Raw genomic sequence first — 15,500 nt, 5'->3', positions numbered from 1 at the left:
GGCGTGGGGATAAGGAATACTTTTCTGAAGAAGTGATATTTAAGCAGAGTCCTGAAGCAGGAGGAAAAGTTAGACCAAAGAAAACAAGGGGGTTGTAAGAGATTAACATTCCAGTCAGAGAAAAATTTTGAGGTCTGAGATGTAAAGGAATTGAGAGAAGCTGACGTTGCTACTGTGTAGATTGAAAGCATACGTTGTTCTTGTGTTATGGGGTACAGTCGAGGAGATAAGGCTGGAGAGGCAAGCAAGGGGTCTGAATATACAGGGTCTTGTGAACAATATTTAATGCACTCATATCAGTAGAAGCTCTTGGCAACAGTGAAAAACCTGAAAGGCATTAAGTAGTGAAGTGACAGTGACATGCATTTTTTTTTTAAAGAGCATTCTCCATTGTTGAGAATGGATTGTTGGTGGGGAGGAGTAGGTGTGGTGATATGTATTAGGAAATATGAGGTGAGAGATGTGAGATGGACTAGTGGGCTTTTAGAAGAAGTGGAGGCAGAGAAAATGGACATATTTGAATTATTTAGGAAGTACCATCCAGGTGCTGCTGAATTGGATAAGGTGGAGGGGAGATGAGAAATTGTCAAGGGTAACTCCCAGGGTTCAGCTGAACAACTAACTGGTAGTGTCGATGCCATTGCCAAGAACGAAAGGAGTGGAGGAGTTTATCCTTATTAAACTATAAGTTTCTTTAGGAGAGAGTTTGCATATCATTTACGTGCATTCATAAACCTAATACATAGTAGGTGCCCGCTAAATGTACAGATAGTATAGTACAGTGGTTAAGAGCTCAGACTCTTGGTCAGACAGATCTGGGTGCAAATTCTACTTCCAAAACATTGTAGCTGTGTAACATAGGAAGTGATTTAGTCTCTCTGTATCTGTTTTATCATCTGTAAAATTGATGTAATAGTAGTACTTGGCTTCCTAGAGTATTTGTGAGAATGTTGGCTATAATAATGATAATACTTAGTGTTGGATAGCAAATGAGTTATTTAGTCACTTTTTAACTCATAAGCTAAAATTCAAATGTTGAAGACCTTCATGATCTGGCCTCTGCCTACACCCCTCTCTAACTCCATATCTGACAGCTGTCCCCCATATTTCACACCCTGTAAACACTGCTGTATTAGTCCGTTTTCACACTGCTGATAAAGACATACCTGAGACTGGGCAATTTACAAAAGAAAGTGGTTTAATGGACTTACAGTTCCATGTGTAACTATAACTGGGGAAACCTCACAATCATGGCAGAAGGTGAAAGGCATGTTTCACATGATGGCAGACAAGAGAACTTGTGCTGGGAAATTCCCCCTTATAAAACCAGCAGATCTCATGAGACATATTCACTGTCACGAGAATAGCACAGGAAAGATCTGCCCTCATGATTTCGTTACCTCCCACTGGGTCCCCCCACAACATGTGGGAATTGTGGGAGCTACAATTTCAGATAAGAATTGGGTGGGGACACAGCCAAACCATATCAACTGTGAATTTACCATTGCATAAGTATACCGCACTCTGAATTCCCTTGCTATATTCTCTTCACTTAGAATGTCTTTCTCTACTTTATCTCCCTGGCAAATTTTTATTAAGCCTTTAAGATTTTTAGTATGACTCCCTAAAAGAAGACCTGTATGATCCCTTCCTCTCCATACTCCAGCTTGATTAGGTGCTTCTCCTGGGCCCCATAGAGTCTTCTACATGCCTGTGTTTTGTCTGTATGTATGTGAACCCCTTGAGAAAAGACTTTCAGCTCTATAATCACAGTATCTAGCCTAATGCAGGTGGCAGGATTGAATAAGTGTTTATTGAACATATAGATACAGGGATAAATAAGTCTCTGATGCCGATAAATGTTTGGATTTTTATTAAGTAAATGTCATACTCTATACCAAGAATCAGCAAGTCCACCCACTGCTTGTTTTTGTAAATAAAGTATTTTGGGGACACAGCCATACTTGTTTATTCATATGTCATCTCTGACTGCTTTTGTGCTGTAACGAGAGTGGAGTCACTGTGTCAGAAACTGAGTGGCTCACAAAGCCTAAAATATTTACTCTCTGGCCCTTTACAGAAAAAGTTTTTTGACTCCTTGTAGGTAAATTATTTTCCTTTAAGCAATGTTTGGAAAGGACAGATAAAGTTAGCAAAATGGATGTTTTTTCCTATGGCATATAAAAATGTGGCAGTGTTCCATTTTCTTATGTTTATTTTTCAAACAATCATGTTTTGTTTAACACTCTGATATTTTTTAACTGAATAGGCTGGAGCAAGCTTTTATAAGATGACTGGCCTGGGTCCTTTGCCTCAAGCTCTTTATAATGGTGAACCCTTTAAACATGAAGAGATGAATATTAAAGAACTAAAAATGGCTGTTCTTCAAAGAATGATGGATGCATCTGTATATTTACAAAGAGAAGTTTTTTTGGTAGGTAAGCATTTATAAGAAAATACACGAATAATATTTATAAATGATATTTTTTATTAAAAACTTATTTTAATGACAGAAGTTAATTTGGTAAAAAATTTCCATTCTGATCATTTCATAGTGATTTTTAAAATGATACTTTAAGCAACTTAAGCCACGCCACCCTGCCTATGCAGAGACTGTGGTGCAGTGGGGCCCTTGACACTCCATGCCCAGGCAGATCTTCAGGAATCTGTAACACCCACTGTCCTCAATTAGGAGTTTAGGCTACCCCGCTCCCTCTGCAGAGAACTTGGAGCCAAGGAGGTTTCCCAGCTTCATGCCTAGGCACACCTCTAGACACCTGGTGGTTGCCCACTGTATTCTCCCTCAGTGTTGGTGCTTGTGCCTGCCACTGGGGTACCTGTAGGCAGGCCTGCTCAGTCTGGCCCTGCCCGTCTTGCCCACCATGTCTGAGCAGGGAGCCCAGACCACTGTGCACACCACAGATCAGCCCATTGCCTGAGACAACAGAGAGATTATTCCCAGTAACAAGGATCAAGTATATACCCTGCCATGTTGGCCTCAGGTGGCTTTTACTAATAAGGGGTATCTACTAGCTTGTAGGTCAAACCACACAGCCCAAAGTAAAATCAGCTAATAGAAATGCATAGGGCTGTAGAAGCATCACTTAAGGAATTTCAAAATACAATTGAAAGCTTTATCAATAGACTGGACCAAGCAGGAGAAAGAATTTCAGAGCTTGAAAACCAGTCTTTTGAACTAACCCAGTCAGACAAAAATAACAAAAAAGAATTTAGGCCAGGCATGGTGGTTTATACCTGTAATCCACCTCTTTGGGAGGTCAATTCAAGAGGATCGCTTGAGCTGATGAGCTTGCGACCAGCCTGGGCAACACAGTGAGACCTCCTCTCTACAAAAAAACTTAAAACTTAGCCAGGTGTGGTGATGTGTGCCTCTAGTCCCAGCTGCTCAAAAGGCTGAGGCAGGAGGATCACTTGAGCCTAGGAGATGGAGGCTGCAGTAAGTCATGATCATGCCACTGCACTCTAGCCTGGATGACAGAGCGAGACCCTGTCTGAAAAGAAAAAGAATTTTTAAAAATGAACAAAGTGTTCAAGAAATATGGGATTATGTTAAAGGAACCAAACCTACAAATTATTGGCATTCCTGAGAGAGAAGGAGAAAAAGTAAACAACCAGGAAAACATATTTGAGGGAATAATTCAAGAAAATTTCCCTAATCTTGCTAGTGAAGTAGACATTCAGTTACAAGAAATTCAGAGAACACTGTGAGATACTATACAAAGTCAGCATCACCAAGGCTTATAGTCACCAAACTGTCCAAGGTCAGTGCTGAAGTAAAAATCTTAAAGGCAACTAGAGAAAAAAGGCAGATCACATGCAAAGGGAACCCCATCAGACTAACAACAGACTTCTCAGTGGTCTATTTTCAGCATTCTTAGAGAAAAGAAATTCCAACCAAGAATTTTGTATCCTGTCACACTAAGCTTCATAAGTGAAGGAGAAATACAATCTTTCCCAGACAAGCAAGCACTAAAGGAATTCATTAGCACTAAACCGGCCTTACAAGAGCTCTTTAAGGGAATGGAAGAATGGTACAAAAACACACTTAAGTACATAGCCCACAGACCCTATAAAGCATCCACATCATAGAAACTGAAAAGCAGCCAGCTAAGAACTTCACATAGGATCAAAACCTCATGTACCAATATTAACCTTGAATATAAATGGCCTAATTGCCTCACTTAAAAGGCACAGAGTGGCAGTTGGATAAAAAACAAGACCCATCTGTCTGCTGTCTTCAGGAGACGGGCTCAAAGTAAAGGGTTGGAGAAAGATTTATCATGCAAACAAAACAAAACAAAAGCAGGGGTTGCTATTCTTAGATAAAACAAACTTGAAACCAACAATAGATAATTATAAAGTGTTCAACAAGAAGACTTAACTATCCCAAATATATATGCACCAATACTGGAGCACCCAGATTCGTAAAACAAATACTTCCACACCTATGAAAAATCTTGACAGCTATGCAATAATAGTGGGAGACTTCAACTCACCCACTATTATTGAACTAATCCAGTCAGACAAAAAAAGAATTTAGGCCAGGCATGGTAGTTCATGCCTATAATCCCACGACTTTGGAAGGTCAGTCCAAGAGGATCGCTTGAGCTGAGGAGTTTGAGACCAGCCTGGGCAACATAGTGAAACCTCTCTACAAAAACTTAAAACTTAGCCAGGCATCGTGGTGGGTGCCTGTAGTCCCAGCTACTCAAAAGGCTGAGGAAGGAGGAAGACAGCAGACAGATGAGTCTTGTTTTTTATCCAACTTGCCACTCTGTGCTTTTTAAGTGAGGCATGTAGGCCATTTATATTCAAGGTTAATATTGGTACATGAGGTTTTGAGCCTGTCGTGAAGTTCTTACCTGGCTCCTTGCCATTTCTATCATGTGTTAGACACTGACAGTGTTAGACAGATTATCGAGGCAGAAAACTAACAAATTCTGGATTTAAATGGACACTGACCAGTTTGACCTAATAGACATCTGCAAAACATTCCACCCATCAGCCACAGAATATTTATTCTTTTCAGCTGCACACAGAGCATACTCCAAGATCAAGCACATGCTTGGCCATAAAGTAAGTCTCAATAAATATTTTAAAGTCAAAATCATACCAGTCATACTCATGGACCACAGTAGAATAAAAATAGAAATCAGAACTCAGAACATCTCTCAAAACTACATAATTACATAGAAATTAAACAACTTGCTTTTGAAATCACTTTTGGGTAAACAGTGAAATTAAGGCAGCAATAATAAAAATTCAAATAAATGAAAACGAACAACATACCAAGATCTCTGGCATGCAGCAAAAGCAGTTTTAAGAGTTATAGTGCTAACCACCTATCTCAAAAATTTAGAACTATCGCCAGGCGTGGTGGCTCACGCCTGTAATCCCAGCACTTTGGGAGGCCGAGGCGGGCAGATCACGAGGTCAGGAGATTGAGACCATCCTGGCTAACATGGTGAAACCCCATCTCTACTAAAAGTACAAAAAAAAATTAGCCGGGCGCGGTGGTAGGCGCCTGTAGTCCCAGCTACTCTGGGGGCTGAGGCAGGAGAATGGCATGAACCCGGGAGGCGGAGCTTGCAGTGAGCTGACATACAGCCACTGCACTCCAGCCTGGGCGACAGAGTGAGACTTCGTCTCAAAACAAAAAACAAACAAAAATTTAGAACTATCTCAAAATAATGACTTTAACATCACACCAAGAGGAATTAGGAAAAACAAGAATGAACTAACCTCAAAGCTAGCCGAAGAAAAGAAATAACTAAAATCAGAGCAGAACTGTACAAAATTGAGACCCAAAAATTTATACAATGAATCAATGAAACCAGAAGTTAGCTCTTGGAAAGGACAAACAAGATTGATAGACCACTAGCTAGATTAACAGAAAAAGGAGAAACGATCTAAATAAGCACAATCAGAAGCAACAAAGGTGACATTACAACTGATCCCATAGAAATGCGGAAGATCCTCAGAAGACCTCTATGCGCACAAACTGCAAAATCTAGAGGAAATGGATAAATTCTTGGTCTCCCAAGATTGAATCAGGAAGAAATTGACACCTTGAAGAGACTGATACTGAGTTCCATAATTGAATCAGTAATAAAAAACCTACCAACCAGTAAAAGCCCTGGACCAGATGTATTCATAGCTAAATTCTGCCAGATGTACAAAGAAGAACTGTTACCAATCCTACTGAAACTATTCCAAAAAACCAAGAAGGAGTGATTAATGCCTCCCTAACTCATTCTGCAAAACCTGTGTTATCCTGATACCAAAACCTGGCAAACGTGCAATGAAAAAACTGCAGGCTAGTACCACTGATGAACATAGATGGAAAAATCCTCAACAAAATATTAGCAAACTGAATCCAGCAGCATACCAAAAAATTAATTCACCGTATTCAAATAGGCTTCACTCCTGGGAAAGGTTGGTTCAACATTAACAAATCAGTAAATGTCATTCACCACATACACAGAATTTAAAACAAAAAATGTGATCATTTTGATAGATGCTTAAAAATTATTCAGTAAAATCAAACATCCCTTCATGATAAAACCCCCCAACAAACTGCATTGAAGGAACATACCTCAAAATAATAAGAGCCATCTATGACAAACCCACAGCCAACATCATACTGAACAGGCAAAAGCTGGAAACATTCCCCTCGAGAACTGGAACAGGAGAAGGATGCCCAGTCTCACTACTCCTATTCATGATAGTACTGGAAGTCTTAGAGCAATCAGGCAAGAGCAATAAATAAAAGGCATCCAAATAGTAAAAGAAGTCCAGTATCTCTCTTCACTGATGATATGATTCTACACCTAGAAAACCCTAAAGACTCCACCAAACAACTCCTGGAACTGATAAATTACTTCAGTAAAGTTTCAGGATTCAAAATTAATGCACAACAATCAGTAGCATTTCTATAGACCAATAACATTCAAGCTGAGAGCCAAATCAAGAATGCAGTCCCATTTACAATAGCCATACACACACACACACACACACACACACACACACACACACACACACACACACACACACACACACACACAAATAAAATACCTAGGAATACAGCTAACTAAGGAGGTGAAAGATCTCTACAAGGATAATTACTAAACACTGCTGAAAGTAATCATATATTATACAAACAAATGGGTAAACATTCCATGCTCATGGATTGGAAGACTAAATATTGTTAACATGGCCATACTGCCCAACACAATCTACAGATTTAATGCTATTCGTATCAAACTGCCAATGTCATTATTCACAGAATTGGAAAAAAAGTATTCTAAAATTAATATGGAACCAGAAAAGAGCCCAAATAGCCAAGGCAATTCCAAGAAAAAGAACAAATCTGAAGGCATCATATCGAGAGGTGACAACGTGCTGGTGGCCCTTGCTCACTCTCAGCGCCTCCTTGCCCTTGGTGTCTGCTCTGGTCATGCTCAAGGAGCCCTTCAGCCTGGCACTGCACTGTGGGGGCCCCTCTCTGGGCTGTCCGAGGCCGGAGCCGGCTCCCTCTGCTTGCAGGGAGGTGTGGAGGGAGACGTGCGGGCGGGAACCAGGGCTACCCGCCACGTTCACGGGCCAGCACGAGTTCCGGGTGGGCGTGGGCTCAGCGGGCCCTGCACTCGGAGCTGCCGGCCAGCGCCGCCTGCCCGGGCAGTGAAGGGCTTAGCACCTGGGCCCGCAGCTACAGAGGGTGTGCCGGGGCGGCACTGTGCTCGAATTCTCGCCACCTCATCTGCCTCCCCCTCCCCCTGGGGCAGGGCTTGGGACCTGCAGCCCGCCATGCCCGAGCCTCCCCCCTACCCCCACCCCCACCCGCACCCTGGCACCTTGGGCTCCTGAGCAGCCCGAGCCTCCCTGACAAGCACTGCCCCCTGCTTTGCAGCGCCCAGTCCCATCGACCGCCCAAGGGCTGAGGAGTGTCGGGCGCAAGGCGCGGGACTGGCGGGCAGCTCCCCCTGCGGCCCAGGTGTAGGATCCACTAGGTGAAGCCCCTGGGCTCCTGAGTCTAGTGGGGACTTGGAGACCCTTTATGTCTAGCTAAGGGATTGTGAATACACCAATCAGCACTCTGTGTCTAGCTCAAAATTTGTAAACACACCAATCAGCACCCTGTGTCTAGCTGGAGGTTTGTAAATGCACCAATCAGTGCTCCCTGTCTAGCTTATCTAGTGGGGACTTGGAGAACTTTTGTGGCTAGCTCAGGGATTGTAAACGCACCAATCAGCACCCTGTCAAAACAGGCCAATCACCTCTCTGTAAAACAGACCAATCAGCTCTCTGTAGAATGGACCAATCAGCAAGATGTGGGTGGGGCCAGATAAGGGAATAAAAGCAGGCTGCCTGAGCCACCTGTGGCAACCTGCTTGGGTCCTTTTCCGTGCTGTGGAAGCTTTGTTCTTTTGCTCTTTGCAGCAAATCTTGCTGCTGCTTACTCTTTGGGTCCGCTGTGCCCTTAAGAGCTGTAACACTCACTGTGAAGGTCTGCAGCTTCACTCCTGAAGCCAGCGAGACCACCAACCCACCAGAAGGAAAAAACCCCGAACACATCCGAACATCAGAAGGAACAAACTCTGGACACACCATCTTTAAGAACTGTAACACTCACCACGAGGGTCCACAGCTTTATTCTTGAAGTCAGTGTGACCAAGAACCCACCAATTGTGGACACAATATTACCCAGCTTCACACTGTACTATGAGGCTACAGTAACCAGAGCAGCATGGTACTGGTACAAAAATAGACACACAGACTAATGGAACAGAATAGAGAACCCAGAAATAAATCCACACACCTACAACCATTTTAGCTTTGAAAAGTTGATGAAAATTAGTGGGGAAAGGATCCTTGATTCAATAAATGGTCCTAGGATAGTTGGCTAGCCATATGTAAACAAAACTGGACCCCTACTTTTCACCACGTTCAAAACTTAAGATGGATTAAACAGTTAAGTATAAGACTTAAAACTATGAGAATTCTAGAAGAAAACCTAGGAAACACCATTCTGGACATCAGTCTTGGGAAAAAATTTATGGCTAAGATCTCAAAAACAATTGCATCAAAAACAAAAATTGACAAGTAGGACCTAATTAATTAAAGAGTACAGCAAAAGAAACTCGCAACAGAGTAAACAGACAACCTACAGAATATACAGAAAATATTCACAAACTATACATCTGACAAAGTTCTAGTATCTATAAGTAGCAAATCAAGCAAAGAATAAATAACCCCATTAAAAAGTAGGCAAATGACATTAACAGATACTTCTCAAAAGAAGACACACAGGCAGCCAACAAGCATATAAAGAAATGTTCAACGTTACTAATCCTTAGAGAAGTGCAAATCAAAACCAAAAAGAGACACCATCTCGTACCATTTAGAATGGCTCTTATTAAAAAGTAACGAACAACAGATGCTGGTGAGGCTGAGGAGGAAAAGGAACGGATGTACACTGTTAGTGGGGATGTAAATTAGTTCAGCCCCTTTGGAAAGCAGTTTGTGGGTGTTTCAAAGAACTTAAAACAGAACTAACATTCAACCCAGCAATCCCATTACTGGGTACATCTCCAAAGGAAAATAAATTGTTCTACCAAAACGACATGTATGTTCATTGCAGCACTATTCATAATAGCAAAGATGTAGAATCAGCCTAGGTGTCCATCAATGGTGGATTGGTTAAAGAAAATGTGGTGCATATATAAACCATGGAATACTTATGCAGCCATTAAAAATGAAATCATGCCCTTTGCAGCAGCATGGACTCAGCTGGAGGCCAAGCAAACTAACACAGAAACAGGAAACCAAACACTGCATGTTCTCTCTTATAACTGGGAGCTAAACATTCGGTACTCATAGACATAAAGATGGCAGCAAGAGACGCTGGGGACTTCTAGAGGGGAGAGGGAAGGAAAAAGTGGGGGAAGGGTTGGAAAACTATCTGGTACTATGCTAACTACCTGTGTAATGGGATCAGTCATAACCCCAACTTCAGCATTACATGATACACCCGTGTTGTAACCAATCTGCATGTTTACCCTCGAATCTAAAATAAAAGCTGAAATTCTTAAAAAATATATTTAATTAAATTTATCTTAGGCATAATTGCATCTAAAATTGCTTAATTGGAGAAAGTTGTAATTTTTACAAGAAAATGTATTGTAATAATTCTAAATTGCTTATTCTTTATTTTTGATTAATCTTTATGTTATCTGCATAATTTTTGAAACATGGATATAAATTGTCTATATTATCTAAATAACACTTTTGTTATTTTAGGGCACATTAAATGATCGCACGAATGCAATTGATTTTCTAATGGATAGGAATAATGTTGTACCCCGTATAAATTCTTTGATTTTGCATAGTAACCAGCAGTACCTCAATTTAATGTCTACATCAGGTAAAATAATCCTATACTGTTTTACAAATGCTTATTGAGTTGCGAATGCTTTATTTATATTTAACATTTAATTTGAAATTTTTCAGTAACTGCTGATGTTGAAGATTTCTCTACTTTCTTTTTCTTGGATTCACAAGATAAGAGTGCTGTAATTGCAAAGAACATGTATTATTTAACCCGAGACGGTAATGAGCATATTTTATTTACCTGAATTCTTAAAGTGATAGAAACTTGTAATCTTCATAAGGCAGTTGTATAATAAATTTTAATATGTTGCTATTTTTGAGCAGAGGCCTAGATTTCAATTTTAGAGTTTGTAAATTTTTTAGTATTTAACGTGTGCTGAGAAAACAATGCCTTCTATTCTAACTTTGTTTATCTTGTTATTTTTGCCTTTTTTAAAATAAACTATTTTCACCTTTTTAAGAAAAGAATAAAATCTTTTCAGTACTATGTAAACTGTCTTATAATGTATAAAGAAAAGTACAATTACCAGATCAGAGAAGATAATAATTCTTCTGCATTCTGATTAAATAACATGCAGATATTTTGCTTAAGGTAGGGGTTACAACCAGAAGAGAGGAGACCAAGATAGTGACACACTTGGGAAAAAGGATTTAGCCAAACTGAGAAGTCTGCAGTGGGACCATAGATTTGTTAGGGTACAATTAACTATTCAGATAGATGAATATAATTCAAATTTGGTTGGTTTTTGTTTGTTTTTTTTTTTTTTTTTGCTTTGTTTTGTTTGGCCTGCTTTGCTCTAGAAATAAAAACAAGAGCCAATGAGTAAAAGATTAAAGAAGGCTGATTTTGGTCTCAGTAGAGAAGTGGTAATTTTCTAACAGTGAGAGTTCATTAAACAGATGGAATGAACTATGTTGTAAGGGGCAAACTTTTATATAGGAGAGAGATTTAAAGCAAAGGCCACACAACCAGTTCTTGTAAATGCTGTGGATTAAATCCGAGTTTCTACCAGATGGCTCCTGGATTACTGTCTAACAGATTCCATGATTTTATGTTCATAAAGGAGTCTGACTACATATTGCTATTTTCTATATCTACTAATAAGCTTGGTTGTCATGGTTTTACATATATGTGGGATATAATTTTTTTTTTTTAACAAATGTAGCTAGAAGGCAGATTTGCTTACCAACACTGGGAGCTTTATATAAGCTTATATAATGAGTTACTCTTCTAACTGGAAGCTTTATATAATAAGCTTGTATAATGAATTACCCTTGTAGAATTTTTATATGTAATTTTATATGTATTTATTTTTGTATGTATATATATATGTACATGCATATATACATTCACACAGAAAATTTTAACAATCTTTGCTTATTTTCAGAAATATTATTTTAATATTTTTTTAATGTGTTAACTGCAAATGTTCCCCTGGTTTTGTTTTATTTTTAAAAAAAAGTTAATTTGAGTAAACTGTTTGGAACTTTCAGATGACAGTATAATTTCTGCAGTCAGTCTCTGGATTATTGCAGATTTTGATAAGCCTTCTGGGAGAAAACTTCTTTTTAATGCATTAAAGCACATGGTGAGTACCTAGATATTCTTACTAACAATTTTAATGTATTTCAATTCAAGGAAAGCAATATGAAGAACATACATTAAATATTTTCCCCTCCATGTTAATGTTTCAGTTAAGTAGACTAAGGAAGGAATTCAGATTTAGTCTTCATGTAAAACACGTAACTTTGCTCAGGAAAAGAAAAACATACCTGTTTTCTGTGACTCGTGACATATATTCTCTGGTAGTCCTTGTGATCAGACATACACATACCTCATATCGATTACGAATAGGGTATTAAACAAAGTAAATAACTCTAGACCCTACCACCACTTCAGTGACCCGAAATCCACTATTTACCAAAAGAGCTAGTAATAGCAATTTTTGGTCACATAATTAAGCAGCACTTTCTTTCCCTGATTATTTAAGAAAAACTAAGTAAATTTATCTCACTGAAGAATATTTTAAGCTTTAAGTCAACATTAAATTTCTTGTTATTGATTATAAACCAGTATACTTCAAGAGGATACATTTCTGTATATAAAAGTAGTCTTTCATAACTGTCTGTATTTCTAAGTTAATACATGTTTATCTAGATAAAAAATACTTAAGAAACATAAACCAAAATATTTTATGAAATTGTTTTTATATTAGCTAAGTATAAATTTATTGCTGTATAACAAATTACCACTTGGTGGTAAACAGTGAGCATTTATCTTAACAGTTTCTGAGGTTCAAGAATTTAGGAGCAATTTACCTGAGTGATTCTACCTTAGATTCTCTTATAAGGCTATAGTTAAGATTTTGGTTATAGTTGCAGTGATCCGAAGGCTTCACTGGAGCAGGAGGACAAGCTTCTAAGATGACTCACTTACATGCCACTGCAGGAGTCCTCAGTGTTTCATTGGCTTTTAGCAGAGTGCTTCATTCCATTGCCACATAGACCTGTTTTTGGTGTTACTTAAGTGCCCTCACAACGTGGCAGCTTCCTTTTTCCAGAACAAGGGTAAAGAGATAAAGACTGAGCCACAATGTCATTTATAATCTAGCCTCAAAAGTTACACGCAGTATTTTCTGTTTGTTAAGCAAATAACTTCTATTCAGTATGAAAGGTGCTTTACAGGGCATGAATACCAGAGATGGGGATCATTGGGGCCATCTTGGAGACTAGCTACCACGTTAAGAATAAATAATACTTCTTAAATTAAACATTTTTATTTCATATTAGACCATGTCAGAATGCATTTGGGCTTTACTCAGTAGCCTGCAGATCGGAAAATTTCAAAAAAAAAAAAAAAAAAAAAAAAGCTGGGATCTATTACATCTATTGGGAGAAATTAACTTTTGCCTGCTGTTTCTTCTCAAGCAGTTCTGGATGTGTATATTCTTAGAGAGGTTCACAAACCCCCTTTCCCCAGGTGTTACAGTGTATCTAGCAGATGAGTTTCTCTTGATTTAGTTACTTCTATAACTTTCAGAAGTGCTATTTTTTTAATAATTGTTTATTCCTTATAGGATGGATGATTATTTTCATTGTCTCAAAGATTTTCAAAACCCAAGTATCATTAGAACCACAAACTAAAAACACTGTAATATATGAAGTGCAATAATCATGATGACAATAAATAATTTTGGATCCCAAAATGCTATCTGTTGGAAATATCAAAATTGAAAAAAGAGGGGACGGGGAGGAGCCAAGATGGCCGAATAGGAACAGCACTGGTCTACAGCTCCCAGCGTGAGCGACACAGAAGATGGGTGATTTCTGCATTTCCATCTGAGATACCGGGTTCATCTCACTAGGGAGTGCCAGACAGTGGGTGCAGGACAGTGCGTGCAGCGCACCATGCACGAGCCGAAGCAGGGCGAGGCATTGCCTCACTCGGGAAGCGTAAAGGGTCAGGGAGTTCCCTTTCCTGGTCAAGGAAAGGGGTGACAGACGGCACCTGGAAAATCAGGTCACTCCCACCCGAATACTGCGCTTTTCTGACGGGCTTAAAAAACGGCGCACCAGGAGATTATATCCCGCACCTGGCTCGGAGGGTCCTACGCCCACGGAGTCTCGCTGATTGCTAGCACAGCAGTCTGAGATCAAACTGCAAGGCAGCAGCGAGGCTGGAGGAGGGGTGTCCGCCATTGCCCAGGCTTGCTTAGATAAACAAAGCAGCCAGGAAGCTTGAACTGGGTGGAGCCCACCACAGCTCAAGGAGACCTCCCTGCCTCTGTAGGCTCCACCTCTGGGGGCAGGGCGCAGACAAACAAAAAGACAGCAGTAACCTCTGCAGACTTAAATGTCCCTGTCTGACAGCTTTGAAGAGAGCAGTGGTTCTCCCAGCACGCAGCTGGAGATGTGAGAACAGGCAGACTGCCTCCTCAAGTGGGTCCCTGACCCCTGACCCCCTGGCAGCCTAACTGGGAGGCACCCCCCCAGTTGGGGCAGACTGACACCTCACACGGCCAGGTACTCCTCTGAGACAAAACTTCCAGAGGAACGATCAGACAGCAGCATTCACGGTTCATGAAAATCTGCTGTTCTACAGCCACTGCTGCTGATACCCAGGCAAACAGGGTCTGGAGTGGACCTCTAGCAAACTCCAACAGACCTGCAGCTGAGGGTCCTGTCTGTTAGAAGGAAAACTAACAAACAGAAAGGACATCCACACCAAAAACCCATCTGTACATCACCATCATCAAAGACCAAAAGTAGATAAAGCCACAAAGATGGGGAAAAAACAGAGCAGAAAAACTGGAAACTCTAAAAAGCAGAGTGCCTCTCCTCCTCCAAAGAATGCAGTTCCTCACCAGCAATGGAACAAAGCTGGACAGAGAATGACTTTGACAAGCTGAGAGAAGAAGGCTTCAGACGATCAAACTACTCCGAGCTACAGGAGGAAATTCAAACCAAAGGCAAAGAAGTTGAAAACTTTGAAAGAAATTAGATGAATATATAACTAGAATAACCAATACAGAGAAGTGCTTAAAGGAGCTGATGGAGCTGAAAGCCAAGCCTCGAGAACTACGTGAAGAATGCAGAAGCCTCAGGAGCCGATGCAATCAACTGGAAGAAAGGGTACCAGTGATGGAAGATGAAATGAATGAAATGAAGTGAGAAGGGAAGTTTAGAGAAAAAAGAATAAAAAGAAACGAACAAAGCCTCCAAGAAATATAGGACTATGTGAAAAGACCAAATCTACGTCTGATTGGTGTACCTGAAAGTGACGGGGAGAATGGAACCAAGTTGGAAAACACTCTGCAGGGTATTATCCAGGAGAACTTCCCCAATCTAGCAAGGAAAGCCAACATTCAGATTCAGGAAATACAGAGACCACCACAAAGATACTCCTCGAGAAGAGCAACTCCAAGACACATAATTGTCAGATTCTCTAAAGTTGAAATGAAGGAATAAGTGTTAAGGGCAGCCAGAGAGAAAGGTCAGGTTACCCTCAAAGGGAAGCCCAGCAGACTAACAGCGACTCTCTTGGCAGAAACTCTACAAGCCAGAAGACAGTGGGGGCCAATATTCAACAT

At 40.2% G+C, this 15,500-nt stretch overlaps 1 protein-coding gene across 3 annotated transcripts in view; it reads left to right on the top strand.

Moving 5' to 3' along the window:
* UGGT2 (UDP-glucose glycoprotein glucosyltransferase 2) overlaps positions 1 to 15,500 on the top strand; it is a 274,645-nt gene that overhangs the window by 124,625 nt on the left and 134,520 nt on the right. For all 3 annotated transcript variants that reach the window (XR_008493479.2, XM_054447364.2, XM_063651063.1), the window contains exons 17-20: positions 2,270 to 2,434; positions 10,321 to 10,444; positions 10,531 to 10,629; positions 11,905 to 11,999. Coding sequence is in view for 2 of the 3 variants with exons in the window: in XM_054447364.2 (XP_054303339.2) it covers positions 2,270 to 2,434; positions 10,321 to 10,444; positions 10,531 to 10,629; positions 11,905 to 11,999 (483 nt within the window). In the remaining variant the exon portion in view is untranslated. The remainder of the gene's footprint in view (positions 1 to 2,269; positions 2,435 to 10,320; positions 10,445 to 10,530; positions 10,630 to 11,904; positions 12,000 to 15,500) is intronic.

Source organism: Pongo pygmaeus, chromosome 14, assembly GCF_028885625.2.
Source record: "Pongo pygmaeus isolate AG05252 chromosome 14, NHGRI_mPonPyg2-v2.0_pri, whole genome shotgun sequence".
Classification (NCBI taxonomy): Eukaryota; Metazoa; Chordata; class Mammalia; order Primates; family Hominidae; genus Pongo; species Pongo pygmaeus.
Note: the sequence above shows the minus strand (reverse complement) of the source record. Positions and strands in the feature narration are given on the sequence as shown.